Below are 15,881 nucleotides of genomic sequence, written 5' to 3' on the forward strand. Positions count from 1 at the left end.
TATGATTTCTAATTTTCATATGTATTGTAATTTAATGAAAATCTGAGGCAAAAATATCCTTAATTATGACTTAAATTAACTGGGCATAAATAATTTCACAGGCAAACTTTGTAGAGAATGTTGTGATTTGCACGGCAAGACTTCTGAGAGACCTCTTGCCACTTTGTTCCATCTCAGTTTACATTATTTCATTTGTCATAATTCATGTAATAGTATTTGACTAGACATAAAAATTTAAAATTAAAATATTTTTTTTAATATAGTCTGATATGATGAGGTCTAAAGAGATTAAAATATAACAACTTATAATTCTTATTTCTAGGAAGTAGAAAAATTATTTTAGAAAAATATTCGGCTGACGTAACACATATCAAATAAGATACAGAAAAAGAGATATAAGAAATACTAGAGAAAGCATTAAAATACAATAAAAAGAAACAATAACATATTGAGATAACTAAAACACAATCGATAGCAACATAAATCGCAGGACAAAAAACAAAATTATTAATATTGCTGGTATAAAGGAGAAATAGGTACACAGAGCGTCAAACTACACCAAGCCTAACTTGTACGAAAGCGAGACAAATGTTCAACTATCTACTAACCTTCTACCCTAATTTAGGACTTTCAAATCCTCTAATTATTCAAGATCATGTTCTTAGTGTGTTAAAGATATCATATTTAATCATCTCTCCCCAATATTTTTTCGATCTACTGCTACCCCTCCTTGAATTCACCATCGTCAACCTCCCACACCTCATCATTAATTAGGGCTTTTTCACATCTCTTCTTGATCACATGTTCGAACTATCTCAACCTCTCTTCTCATTCTATATCCACCACGGAAGCCACTTCTATATCTCGTCCCTGATGTCCTCACTCTAATTTTATCCCTCCTAGCTCACACGTCCTTATTTTTCACAACCCTTATTTTTTTGAACATGAGAATTCTTAACTAACTAACACTCCGCCCTATACAACATCTATAATTAACCTAAACTACTACTCTATAGAAGCGGTACGTACCTTCTACAAATAAAAATAAAAGATTCTTTAAATATGTAATCTAAATATGCCATAATATATTTGTGTGATCATTAATTATCTTATTAAAAATAAAATAAATATTTATGTTAAATTAATTCTCAAACTAAACATAAAAATGTATCATATATATAGTACTTTCTAAACACCGAGTAAAAAAAAAGTGTCACATGATACACAGTATAGACTTCAGTAATAATATTTTTGGATACGTTATACGCATGTAAAAGTATGTGTATCAAACTACAAATCAGAATGGAGAGTGATAATTGTGTTCATTGAACTGATTAAAATAATAATTGGTCCATGTTACTTTACACGTGAAATATGATATATCACATGTTTTTAGAGGTTCCATGCAGAAAAAAATAAAAAAAGAAATAAATATCTTCCCCAGTGAGATATTTTCATTTTAGCGTTAAAATCTAACATTTTACTACTTTATTACTTTAATAAAAGGGGGTTACAACAGCTACTAGAAATAGAAAAAAATTCTACTATGAATTAAGAGATATTTATTTTATAAATTTGATTTTTTTAATTTATTTTTCATCAAAATATAATTCACCGAAAAAATACATGATGAAAAATAAATTCTTATTAAAACACTGAAAAGCTTTTTAATTTTTTTCGTATAAAAATAGTACTATTTTTTTCTACTGATTCAATTAAGATTATATTTCATTTATGAAAATCCTCAATGAACATTTTTGGTGGAAATTTTAATGAGGATATAGTAATTTTTTAGTAAATAAGCAATCAGTGTATCTTGAATTCGATAACCTTTCTTTCTATTTAATTTTTCTTTTCATTAAGTGTATTCGTGAAATAATGAAATAGACAATCAAAAGTTGTTGGAAAGGAAGATGAGCTTGTAATTAGAGTGTATTTGGTTTTATTAAGTAATTATAAATTAAGTGTATATAAGAAAAAAATCATAATTAAGTTGGTCATATGCAACTTACTTATGATATTTTAATTTATAAGTAGTTTTGATTTGATTAAATCAATTTTTTAAATATGTTATCCTTAATATATTTTTTACTTCTCAAAATATATACCTTACTCAAAACTCTTATATATCCGATCCGCCGTTCCTCATTTCTTTACAAAAATAGTTTTAAATTTATAATTTTCGTAAAAAAGGAGGAGGTTAGTTTAGTTATTTACTTATAAAGAAAAAGACAGCGTACTAATCATAGATTTAGCTAGCGGTTTGATTACCATTAACTTATTGATGATCTTACTTGTGATCTCCCGTGATTCCTATATCGTTTAAAGAAAATTTTAGTTTATATAAATTGGAAAGAATATATTTCATTCAATTTAGCCTTTTTATATTCATGCTTCCTAAAATTAAGAGGGTTCAAAATTTTAAAAAAGAAAACACACATAAAAAAAAGCTAAAGAAGACTCAACATATATCTATATAGTGTAAAACCTCTATAAATGCATATGTTTGGGATCGAAAAAAAATATTTATTTATCGAGATTATTAGTTTATCGATAAATGCATACAATATTTATTTATCGATAAATAAATATTTATTATTTTAAAGAGTATTTTGTAGTATGTGCCAAAAGAAAGAAAAAAAATATTTGAATTAAGAATTTCAAAAGTTTAAATCTAGGAAACTAAAAAGTGCAGTCTTTGCATATTTATTATTTAAATCTAGGAAAGCTAAACAAATTTATTGAAATTTAATGTTTCTAATTGTATTCATGTATATAGAATATGAAGAGATTTTATGTTAACTATAAAAGGAAAAGTCTAGATGTTTAAAAATCATAATCTTAGTATAATGTCTTCTCATCATTTGAAAGGCGTACAAAAATCATCTTTAACCAATAAAATAAGAAAAGCAATATATGAGCATAAAAAAGAGAATCCAACTATTAGCCAAAAAGATTTACAAGCATGGTGAAATAAAAGTTTGATTTGACTATTAGTCAATCAACAATATCGCACACTCTCAAAAGGTCGGCAGAGTATTTGTCAAATGAGATGAAAAATAGTTAAGGATGAGATTAATTTTGGTTTTGGTGGGAAGAAAAAACAATCAACTATAGAATCATATTTTAAAAAGAAATAGTTATTGGTCTAGTATTATTGACTGATTAAATGTATATAAATTTTTGATGTATTCTAGTAATTATTACTTTATATTTTTTCTGTGCCTTTAATACTTTATTTTTAATTATCATCAAATGCATTTAGCGAGAATATTACTTTAATATAACTGGCTCAAGTTGGAACCAGAGAAAAAAATTCATTTAGCGAGATTACTACTTTATCGAATATTATTTTATCAAAGTTTTACTTTATAGTAAAAATAATAATTTTACTAATGAAACATATTTTAACCCTTGCTAGATCCGCCCTGACGTAGGCCACTAGAATATTCCGAGACATGCAAAACATGAAACTTTTTTTTTATTTGATAATGACAAATTAAACAATCCATAAAAATCACGAGAATGTTGCACCTGATGAATATAATTACAGTAAATATACAGTCACTAAAATCTGACCTGTGATCATTGGCAAAATTACAATAATCTGTAATTTAATTTTACTAGCCTAATTATCACAAAATTTAGTTATTATATTATTTATAGATTAACACCCCTAAACTTGTAAAATATTAATTTCCCTTCACAAATCATACTTCAATTATAGAAACAAATAGAAATAAGGAGGTATTATTTTCTTGTTGAAATATTTACTAAGTAACATCTATCTACAAGAGGTCCTGAATAAATAGAACAAGCAAGTCCGTATTCTATTCAGCTTTACGGCTTCATTCTTAGAGTAAAGAGAAAAAAGAGACAGTGCCCGGGCGAATACAACAACTTCAATTCTAGAACACAAAAAGAAAGTTCAACTTCTTTTTTTATTATTACTATTATTATTATAGTGGCAAATATATAAGAGTATTAGTTATAATGTGTTCGAATAATGAAGCTAGTAATTTTAATTAAAACCAGATGGAGTAAATAGGAATCCAGTTCCATTTATTATTTAACTGAGCAATACGACATTATAAATCTTGTTTGCACCTGTGCTCACTCTTACAAGAGAGTTTTACATCTACGTCATATTCTGATAATCGAATATTACTAACAACTTTTAAATTTTGAATCAATTAGCCGATAGAAGGTGATGGAAGCACTGAAAGAGCCACCACTTGTGCCCATTGTTTCAGTTTCTTCTTCACTGTCTCCTGATCATCACCTTCACAAATAAAACAAACCATTATTAGTACTCTTTAAACTTTATTTCAATTTGTCTGTCTTACTTTCTTTTCTTTATTTAAATTGAATTCCATATCAAACAAATAAATTAAAACGAATAAAGTCATTTTAAGAAGGTTTTATATTTGTATAAGGGAAGTTATATAATATACGTAGATATTTAATTGTGAACCAAAGTTTTAAGTAGATTTTATATTTGTATAAGGAAAGTTATAAAATATATGTGTATAAATATTTAATAGTGAACCAAAATGAGATATAGGTTGAGAAATTGAAAACTAATAAACTTTAAATTTTTACGACTTTCTGTGATGATTTCATAGGAATTTGTTTTTACCTGGTTCAACAATGGAGACAGAGGTTTCAACAGACGACGGAGTTTCACAGTCGGAAGTTACCGTCGAAACCGAAGAAGAGGATCTAGATAACTTATTCACAGCTTGATAAAGCTCCAAAGCAGGAAAAGCTTTGGTAAGCTTCGGATTCAAATCAGAATCCGAATCGAATCCGAATCCTAATTCAAAACAAGCACGGAGTTCATCGAGATCGTCGTTAGTGATGCCGCTCATGGAACGACGACGATCATCGGCGGCGTTGAGGCTCAATGAACGGTGTTCATCGGCGCTGAGGCTCATGGAACGGCGTTCATCAGCGTTGAGGCTCAATGAACGGCGTTCGGCGGCGAGGAGGCTCAATGAACGGCGTTCGGCAGCGAGACGCAGAAAGTGCTTCTTCCTGCGTTTGAGCCAAACTTCTTCACGTTGAATGTCAGGAGACCATGATTTGTGTTTGAATAGAGCGGCTTTTTTGTATTCCGACATTGGGCCCCACCACCACACTGGGTAATAGCGCCGCCGTTTCGGTCTGGATAGGAGACTTGACAATAAAAAAAAGAAGTTGATTGCTTCAATATATAGAGAAAAGTGGGGCGGGGTAACTTGGGTCCTATTCACCGAGTATAATTAATTTGTGTTTTAAGCAACAAAATAATGACCAAAAATACCCGTAGTATCAAAAGAACCAAAAAAAAAAGAAAATTTGGAAGGTAGTTATGTATTTCTACAAAAAATTTGATTTCAATGATATAAGTTTAATTTAGAATTCATAAGTGTTTTATAAAATTTGTGTCAATAGACACATAAGTTTAGTTTCAGAATTCACAAAATTATGTCACGAGAGATATAACTTATGTCATATTGAATTTATGTCAAACACGATAAAAATATTATAAATTTATACCGAGTGAATTGAATATTGCATAACTTATATCGGATAATTTAATTCCTATATAATTTATGTTGGTCAAGATAACAGTTCTTAAAACTTATACCTTGTGACTTTGATCATTGTTTAAAGTATTTTGATTCATAAAATTTCGTTAAATGAATAATAATGATAAATCACTAATTACTAATTGAGGGACAAAGACCGTGAAATAAGAGCAACACGTGGAAAAACTTGTATTGGATTATTTGGGAATTGTAGCGGTCCCATTGATCTGTTTCTTGTACTTTTTTCTGCTTACACCCAGAAGTACAATGGATTTATTCAAAAAAGAAGCACACAATATCATGTAACTTGTGTAATTCTGTTGCACGACTGTAGAAAGAGTTTAGAGGGGGGAAATCAAAAAGAGAGTGGTCAAATATATCTTATGCTAACATGGCAAATTGTACTATTGTAGTGTGTTTTGCACTTACACATAGCAGCGCTTGAAAGAAATATGGTAAACACTTCTAAATTTAGTTTAAATTATTAGTTTTATTTCTGAATTATTGACGTACTTAAAAAATAACCTTCTAGCTGATTAACTAAATTTAGATACAGTATTCTTGATATGACACATGACATAGCAAATAGTCAAAAACTTTTGTGGAAGTATGAAACTCTTAATAAAAAGTCGAGAGAAGTATTGAAAACACCTCTAAATTTGGCTAGAATTTAGAGGTGTATTTCATCCATGTTGTAAAATTAGATGTGTATTTAAGTTCAGTTAGCCAAGTAAAAATGTGTTTTTAAAGCTATCAATAATTCAAAAATGAAACTAATAATTCACCTATCAAAAATTTAAAATAAAACTAATAATTCACGCAGACTCCCTAGAAATTCCTTGTTTAGAGAAAGTTGTACAATCAATGAAAAGAGCAGACAGGCGCCAACACCGACATAAATTACCCACCTCGCTTTCGATCAAAAAAAGCGTGCGAGACTGATCTGTCAATTGCAACACATGAAAAGGGCTGACACAACCCATTCAAATGACTATTATATACGCACTATTTCATGCACACTTGCAGCAGCTCTTATAAATTTAGCTAAGACAATTTCAAAAATTTAATATCTAGGAGTCTCAGGGACTTATTCTGATTGAAACAAGAGGCGGATCGGGCTACAACTCATTTTTTTTTTTGGAACTTCTCTTTTTTAGAAGAGAAAGAAATGTTAAGAATACTTCTATAATTTAAATTAAGCCTTTCTTTTCTACGTTCCAAAATATACAGTGGGTCCCACCATTTCACCTGCCTTTTTCTTCATGGAAACTGTTACATTATTGTATAGTAGTATTAATGCTAGCCGGATTTTTGAAGGGTAACTAATAGCCCCAAACCGATATCACAAGGAATTTCGTAAGTGTGGTTTGGCCTCAAATAATTTTTTTAAAAAAAACTTAAAAATAAGTGTTTGGCTATATAATTTATAATTATTTGACAAATATATTTGCCAAATATTTTAAGTTTTCAAGTTCTAGAAAAAATAAAATTTGGGAACTTATAAAGTTTTAAAAATTAGAAATTACCCTAAATTTTTATATTCATGTTACGACCCAACCCCATAGACCGTGACTAGTGCCTGAGTTGGGCACTCGTGTAGATATTTGTTAGACATCGTCAAATTGAAAACAAACACAATATGGAGGCTTTGTGAAAACATGACGTCATCTCAAGCGTTACATACATGTATGAGGGTAACATGTCTCCTGAGTAATCACAATCAATTAAAACCTCATAAAACACGAGCCGACAAGGTTGTCACTACATACAACATCCCAAAATACAAGTCATAAATGGATAACCAAACATATATAAACACAACCCACACATATGTTTACAAACCTCTAAGAGAATCAACAGTATCATATGGTGGGACAGGGTCCCGTCGCACCCCTGAATTAAACATATATATACATCAAAAGGGGTCTACATCAAAAGTCTAGGCTCTGACACAAAGGAGCACTCCAAGATAGCTGAATAGGAATCCTAGGCTGACGGATCACCGAAGCTAGTACATGTACCTGCGGACATGAAACGTAGCCCCCCGAGGAAGGGGGTCAGTACAAGATATGTACTGAGTATGTAAAACATGAAATACAATAGGAAAGATCATAACTGAAGTAGAGAGCCCAGGAGACAAGTTTGATAATCAAGAACTCACTGTACATGTGCCTTACGAAGCAAATCATGCATATCATTATCATATATCGTACTCGACCCGTTATGGGACTCGATTCCATAATCGTATCATCATATTATCATATCATCATATACATATGCTATATCGTACCCAGCTATCTAATAAGGTACTCGGTGAACAAAGTGTATCATCATGTTATCATATCACCATATACATGTACTATACCGTATCCGTCCTCTAATAAGGGACTCGGTAAAGATGTAATAAGGCTGTTCTAATGGGTTTAAGGGTTCACTTGAAAACTGCTAAGTAGGAAGGTTCAACAGACAAACGGAGCCAAGTACAAGAGTCTACGAGGTCATTCCGCCATACTTAAATAACATCTTTTCACTCATTTTTGTGAAGGGACTTTGGAGTGCAACTTTTTTTTCTCTATGAAATATCAATAAACAAATTTATTGAAAGATGGATGTTAAGTGAGTGTTTGGCCCCAAATAGTTTTCGGTAAAAATTTAATTTTTTTTTGAGAACTTGTGTTTTTTCATACAATTTGTCATTACTTGACAAATATATTTGACAAAATCCCCAAGTTTCCAAGTTTAAAAAAAAATTAGACCTTGAGAAGTTTTAAAATTTTAAAAATAACCCAAAACTTTTATATTTTATAAAAACATGAATCATTTATTAATTCCAACTAAATATTTATCTACCAACTTGCTCCATTAATATGATCAATCAATATCATTACTTCCTCTTAAATAAAACCTATCTATAAAAATATCCACCGACCCTCTTTAATGAAACTTCTCTCAATGAGCCAACAACCACATTTTTATTAACTGTATAGGGAAAAAAATAGTTTGAGTGACAAGATTGGAAAAAATAATAATTTATTTTTAATTCGATTAATGTATTATTCTTGCCTATATTGTTATTTTATTGTTGTTGATTGTTATCAATTATGTTATAAGATTATTTTTTTAACGGAACATGTTCATTATAAAATGATAACACAAACTTATGGTATTTTTAGAACTTACAGATACAAAATAATATTTTTTGAAATTTTATCAAAACTTGAAAAAATTTGTGGTCAAATATATAGTGAAACTTCACCAAAATTTCTTTCAAAAATAACTTGCAAAAATATTTGGGAACTTGGGGCAAACAACAAAAAGTTTTTTTTTCATCAACTAAATTCACAAAATGAAATATCATACCGCAAGTTTGTTTTCCCCCCCTAAACTCAAAATTCAGAGACATGATACGGCTTGAGAAATCTTCTTCTTGGACGAGAATAACCTTTTTCCCGGGACCAATAGTACACTGTATCTTTAACGAGAAAATATCAAATGGTCCCTAAATTATTGAAGTAAGTCTAAAATAATTTCTTAATTTAAATATTTATCGAATTTAGTTATTTAATTATTCAAAAAGTTATTAAGTTTGGCCTCTTAACTATATATTTATTGGTGTTCTTTAAGTATTCAAAAACTTATCAGGTTTGGTATCTGCCTAATTTTTATACAAAATAACTTATGTTTATTTTAATGGAACTCAACCTCCATAAAATTAAATTCTTAACCCATTTTTTCCGTTGTTTCTCTCCCCACCTTAACGATTCAAAATAAGATTCACGAAAAAAGAAGGTATAAGTCCTTATTTTATTAAATGAAGGATAAAATGAAGCATATTATTGTTACTAATGACTTGAATATGCTCAATTTATTATAAAAAAAAATATTACTCGTTAAATGTGGGTAGAAATTTATTTATATTTAATAGACACAAATTTCTTGCAATGAGAATAAAATTAAAGTTCTATACTCACATGTTTTGATTTTAAATTTTTATACTCTAACGACTTTATTGAATGTAATTTATTTAATATTTTAGAAGTTGAAATTTATAAAATGGTAGATTTGTAAATTTTTAAAGTTTTTTTTCTAGTTTTGAAGTAGATTGATTTTATTATTCTATTCATTATATTTTACGAGAGAAATTTGAGTAATAAAATCAAATCTCTTATTTTGAAAATAAAATTAAAACAAGTCATGCTGATTATAAACCGTTAACCGCTAAAGAAATGAACATAATATTTACGTCATTAACAATAATAATATGCTTCATTCTATCATTCATTGAATAAAAATCGAGAATTATATCTTTTTTATTCATTAATTTTATTTTGAATCATTGAGATTAGGTTTCCTTTTATAAGAATAATTTAAAAAAATAACAGAGAGAGGGATGAATAAGTTAAATATTTAATTTTATGGAGGCATGAGTTTCGTTAATATGAACCTAAGCTAATTGTATAAAAAATAGAGAGAAACCAAATCTGATAAGTTTTTAAATATTTAAAGGACTAAAATAGATAAGTATATAGTTAAGAGACCAAAAATAATAAGTATATAATTAAATGATCAAACTAAATAACTTTTTGAATAGTTAAAATAATAAACCCAATAAATAGGGGTGTTCACGGTTTGGATAAAAATCGATCCAAATCGAAAACCAAACCAAACCAAACCGATCAAATAAACTGATTTTTTATTTGGTTTGGTTTGGTTTGATTTTACATTTTTAAAAATCGATAATATTTGGTTTAATTTTGGTTTTGGTCAAAAACCCGAAGAAATAACCTACAAATTATATACATATTATTTTTATAATTGCATATACATAATATATTATTTTTTATGAACAATTTTTATGTAAAAAATACAGCTTACTAATATAAAATAGTAAGGTATGATACGTCTTTTATTTGGACAATCATATCATTAGTTTATGCAATATTCAACAAGTTTATGTTGTTTAGTATATTGATTTAACTAAAAATATAAGGAGGAAATTAAACATAATTAAAGTTCTAGTATAGGAAATTATAAGATCCAAAATGACATGAAGATAATTTATATTTTTTGAATGAATTATTGTTTTTTCTTCTCTTTTGAATGAATCATTTTTTTTATTTTTGTGTATAATTAATAATCGAATAACCGAACCAAACCAAACCAAAATCGATTACAACCAAACTAATGGATGTATATTTAAATTGGTTTGGTTTGATTTTAATAATTTTAAAACCGATTAAATTGGTATGATTTTAATTTTGACCAATAACCGACCTCTGAACACCCCTACCAATAAATATGTAGTTAGGGGTCGTTTGGTAGAGTATATAAAAATAACGCTAAATAGCGTGTATTAGTAATGCTTGTATTAGTTATACTTATATTAATTATAGATAAAATATTTCTTATGTATTGTTTAGTTTAGTGTATTAAAAATAGCATGCATTGCATAAAAATATTTATTTAAAAAAATATCCTCAATAATTATGGTGAAAAAGTGTAAAAAAAAAATGAGAGGTAATTGGGTCTTTAATCATGTTTATGCATGCATTAAAACTCTTGCATTACTAATACCTACAAATTCATAGTATTAGTAATACACAATATAGTGTATAACTGATGCAAACATTTATTATACATAACATGAAAAAATATACCAAATAAGATACTATTAATACACTAAATTAATACATATATTAATTTTATTAATATACTGTACCAAACAACCCCTTAATATATTATTTTATGTTATAAATTAACTAACTTGACAATTTTATAAAGGAAGAAGAACAAGAGAATAATATAGAAAGTATTAATAGAAAGAGTAGTAATATAGAGAGAGTAATAGTAATTCTCTTCTTTTATATGTTTTGTGTGTTTTTACAAGAGAATCCTTGTATGCTTCAGGCACTTTGAACCCTTCGAGAATTTTCATAAAAATGTCGTGGTCCAATGAGCCATTAAGTGCATTTCAAGCTTTTCATGAACTGCCAAATTCATTAGATACCTGAAAGTAATTGCATCCACCACAGGGGAATATGTTTCCATATAGTCAATGTCAGGTCTTTGCGAAAAACCTTGGGCTACAAGTCGTGCTTTATATCTTACGACTTCACCCTTTTCATTTCGTTTACGCACAAAAACCCATTTGTGCCCTACTGGCTTGACACCTTCAGGTGTTCGAACTATTGATCCGAAAACTTCACGTTTTTCAAGTGAAGTTAACTCTGCTTGAATTGCATCCTTCCATCTTGGCCAATCATTTCTCTGTCTGCATTCATCGACAGATTTTGGTTCAAGATCCTTATCTTGTTGCATTATTTCAATGGCAACATTATAAGCAAAAATATTATCGACCACAATATCATTTCGATTCCACCGTTTTCCTGTCGAGACATAACTTATTGAGATTTCTTCATTCTCATTATTTTCAGGTACTTGAACCTCCTCGGTGGTATCACCATTTGTTGTGTCTCTGGGCTCTACTTGAGCACTCGCCTCAGAATTATGATCATCTTGATCATTTATTCCTTTCCTTTTTCGAGGATTTTTATCTTTGGAACCAAATGGTCTTCCACGTTTTAAGCGTGGTCTAGACTCATTTGCCTGAACAAGTTGTCCTACCGGGACATCAACTCGAACTTGAGCATTAGCAGCTGGGATATGCGATTTAGTAACCCGTGAAAGGTTAGTAAATGCATCTGGCAGTTGATTTGCAATATTCTGCAAATAAATCATCTTTTGAACTTCTTGCTCACATTGATTTGTTCGAGGATCTAAATGAGATAGTGACAATAAATTCCAATCTATCTCATTTTTCAACTGCTTATGTTCTCCCCCTAATGTTGGGTATACTGATTCATCAAAATGACAATCAGCGAATTTTGCCGTAAATAAATCTCCAGTCATAGGTTCCAGATATTTTATAATTGAAGGAGATTCATACCCAACATATATTCCCAACCTTCTTTGGGGACCCATCTTTGTGCGGTGCGGTGGAGCAATTGGGACATATACCGCACACCCAAATATTCTAAGATAGGATATATTTGGCTCCCTTCCAAACGCCAACTGTAATGGGGAAAATTCATGATAATTTGTTGGCCTTATGCGCACAAGTGCTGCTGCATGCAAAATAGCATGCCCTCATACTGAAATAGGAAGTTTTGTCCTCATTAGCAATGGTCTAGCTATCAATTGGAGGCGTTTAATCAATGATTCTGCTAGACCATTTTGAGTATGTACATGAGCGACCGGATGCTCAACTTTTATTCCAACCGACATACAATAATCATTAAATGATTGAGATGTGAATTCACCAGCATTATCAAGACGAATTGTCTTTATTGCATAATCTGGAAATTGTGCTCTTAACCTTATAATTTGAGCTAACAATCTCGCAAAAACCATGTTGCGAGTTGATAATAAGCACACATGTGACCATCTTGTAGATGCATCTATCAAGATCATATAATATTTAAATGGTCCACATGAAGGGTGAATTGGCCCACATATATCACCCTGTATACGTTCCAGAAATGCAGGGGATTCAATCCCAACCTTAGTTGCTGATGGTTTGATAATCAGTTTTCCTTGGGAACAAGCAACACAAGAGAATTCCTTAGATTGAAGAATTTTCTGATTCTTCAAAGTGTGTCCATGAGAATTCTCAATAATTTTGCGCATCATATTATAACCGGGATGACCCAACCGATCATGCCAAATGATAAAATCATTAGAATCAGTAAACCTTTTGTTTACAATGGCATGTGATTCAACAGTACCAATATTTGTATGGTACAACCCAGAAGAAAGTGCAGGTAATTTTTCGTGCACAATTTTCTTCTCCATATTTATTGTAGTAATATAAAGGTATTCAACCTTTCCTTCATTTGCAGTCTCAATATGATAGCCATTTTGGCGAATAACCTTGAAACTTAACCAGTTTCTTTGAGACTTACTACAATATAATGCATTATGAATTACCAATATCGTTCCTCCAGGTAGTAATAAGGCTGCTTTTCCAGAGCCTTCAATTAATTTTGTACTACCAGATATTGTATTGACATAGGCCTTTTTCATAATCAAATGACAAAAATATTTCTTTTCTTTTAATATCGTATGAGTTGTGGCACTATCCAAAATGCACATATCTCCATTATTCATCTTGAATCCAATTGAAGACTGATAAATTTATGTATCTTCATAAAATAAAAATGCATTGTAAGAAATAAAATAAGTAACAATTTTGCTAGAAAAACATAAGTCCCTTTTTTTTTAAAAGTTAAATTATGGTAATTTAGAATTTAAAAAATTATATGATTCAATTATGATGAATGTTACAATAATTTAGTTTATGGAATTATATACTTATTAACCTTAAATAAATATTATACACAAGTATTAAAAACAAATATAAAATATTATAAAACATTAATATAATATTATTCATCATGTATAGATAATTTGTTTATTGACAAAAATAATACAATCATTATATATTATTAATGTCTAAAACATTAACAAGAATAAACAATTAGTATAATGACATTAAATAAGGCGAATATTATTTTTAGTAACAATATGATATTAAGATTAAATAATAGCACACTAATAGTAATTAATTACAACATTGTAAAATAGCACAATGTAATAAACAATATACAATTATCATAAAAATGTGACCTTGGTTATTATTTTTTTTCTTCTAATACATAAACGTAAAAACACAATAATTCGAAGTACATGATAACATATTGAAAAACATGAAATTAAACATCAATTAAGATCCTTAAAAAAATCTTCAACCTCCAAATGAGTAATATCATTGAGGTCATTAAAATCATCATCCCTTAAGGCCAGATTTGCTTCAATATTATCATTATTCAAAGGCCTTGCCTCAATATTATTTTCGAACGTCAAGTGTGACTCTATCCGAGCATTAGAAGAAGAGGCACCACCTCTATTTGCCTTTCTTTTAAAAGAATTTTGATAAAGTCTTACAAAATGCTCAGGCGTTCGACATTCATTTTTCGAGTGGCCTTTCATGCCACAACGATGACAGTTACTTTTTGAAGGGCCATTTTGAGAACTGATATTGTTCTCTCTTTTATGTTGACCACCACCTCGACGATTATGAAATCGTCTTCTGTCATTGCCACGTCCACGCACATTATTGTGGCCATAAATTTTATTTTTTCTTCTTTCAAATTGGCCATGTGCCTTTACCATATTTACCTCCGGTAACGGAGCAGTTCCAGTGGGACGGGCTTCATGATTTTTCATTAAAAGAGCATTATGTTGTTCAGCCACCAGAAGGCATGATATCAATTCAGAGTATTTTTTAAAACCCTTTTCACGGTATTGCTGCTGTAATATTACATTAGAGGCATGAAAAGTAGTTAGTGTCTTTTCTAACATGTCCTCATCATTTATAGTTTCCCCACATAATTTTAATTGGGAAGTTATTCTAAATACAACAGAATTATACTCAATTACGGTTTTAAAATCTTGAAACCGTAAGTGCATCCACTCATAACGAGCCCTTGGCAATACCGTTGCCCTGAGGTGGTCATACCTCCCTTTTAAGTCTTTCCACAATTCAAGTGGATCTTTCACTGTCAAGTATTCCATTTTTAGGCTTTCATCTAGATGATGACGAAGGAAAATCATAGCCTTTGCTTTATCCTGACTTGATGCTGTATTTCCTTCAATTATAGCATCACCAAGACCCTTAGCGGTAAGGTGAATTTCAGCATCAAGTACCCATGACAAATAATTTTTACCAGAAATATCAAGTGCCACAAATTCCAATTTTGACAAGTTTGACATGATGAAAATTAATTTGAAAGTAACAAAGATAACTTAAAAATTAAATTTCTTTAGTAGATATACCTGATATAGAAGTTAATTTTCTGAAAAATTAGAGCTTCGTGCTGATAACGTGTTATAAATTAACTAACTTGACAATTTTATAAAGGAAGAAGAACAAGAGAATAATATAGAAAGTATTAATAGAGAGAGTAGTAATATAGAGAGAGTAATAGTAATTCTCTTCTTTTATATGTTTTGTGTGTTTTTATATTGAAGTTTAAGGCTATATTTATAGTCATATTTACAAGTGGAGGAAAATATTAGTGGGCAATTTACCCACTTAAAAAGTAAATGGACTATCCACCATTTTAAGTGGACAACCATTTTACTTGGTTGATAATATTTTAGACCTACTCCAATAGTTCAAACAATTTATACATTTTCTCATTAATTTGACACACATATCCATCCTTCATTTGCTTGGGGCAATGCATA

The 15,881-nt window shown here is 29.7% G+C and overlaps 1 protein-coding gene across 1 annotated transcript; it reads right to left on the reverse strand.

Annotated features, from left to right (window-relative positions):
• Window positions 1-4,110: 4,110 nt before the first annotated feature.
• LOC129887981 (uncharacterized) lies at window positions 4,111-5,123 on the reverse strand. The gene is made up of 2 exons (XM_055963246.1): window positions 4,640-5,123; window positions 4,111-4,282 (listed from the first exon to the last, which is right to left on the reverse strand). Exons 1-2 carry the CDS (start codon window positions 5,121-5,123, stop codon window positions 4,194-4,196), a joined length of 573 nt encoding a protein of 190 aa, XP_055819221.1. The 3' UTR covers window positions 4,111-4,193.
• Between the last annotated feature and the right edge of the window lie 10,758 nt (window positions 5,124-15,881).

This window comes from Solanum dulcamara, chromosome 4 (assembly GCF_947179165.1).
Source record: "Solanum dulcamara chromosome 4, daSolDulc1.2, whole genome shotgun sequence".
In the NCBI taxonomy this organism is placed as follows: domain Eukaryota; kingdom Viridiplantae; phylum Streptophyta; class Magnoliopsida; order Solanales; family Solanaceae; genus Solanum; species Solanum dulcamara.

Excerpts from the sequence above, each read along its gene's own strand:
- LOC129887981 (XM_055963246.1), bottom strand. The coding sequence starts at position 5,123 with ATGTCGGAATACAAAAAAGCCGCTCTATTCAAACACAAATCATGGTCT. Across the intron at positions 4,283-4,639 it reads TGTCTCCATTGTTGAACCAG|GTGATGATCAGGAGACAGTG; the intron begins GTAAAAACAAAT and ends TTATTTGTGAAG.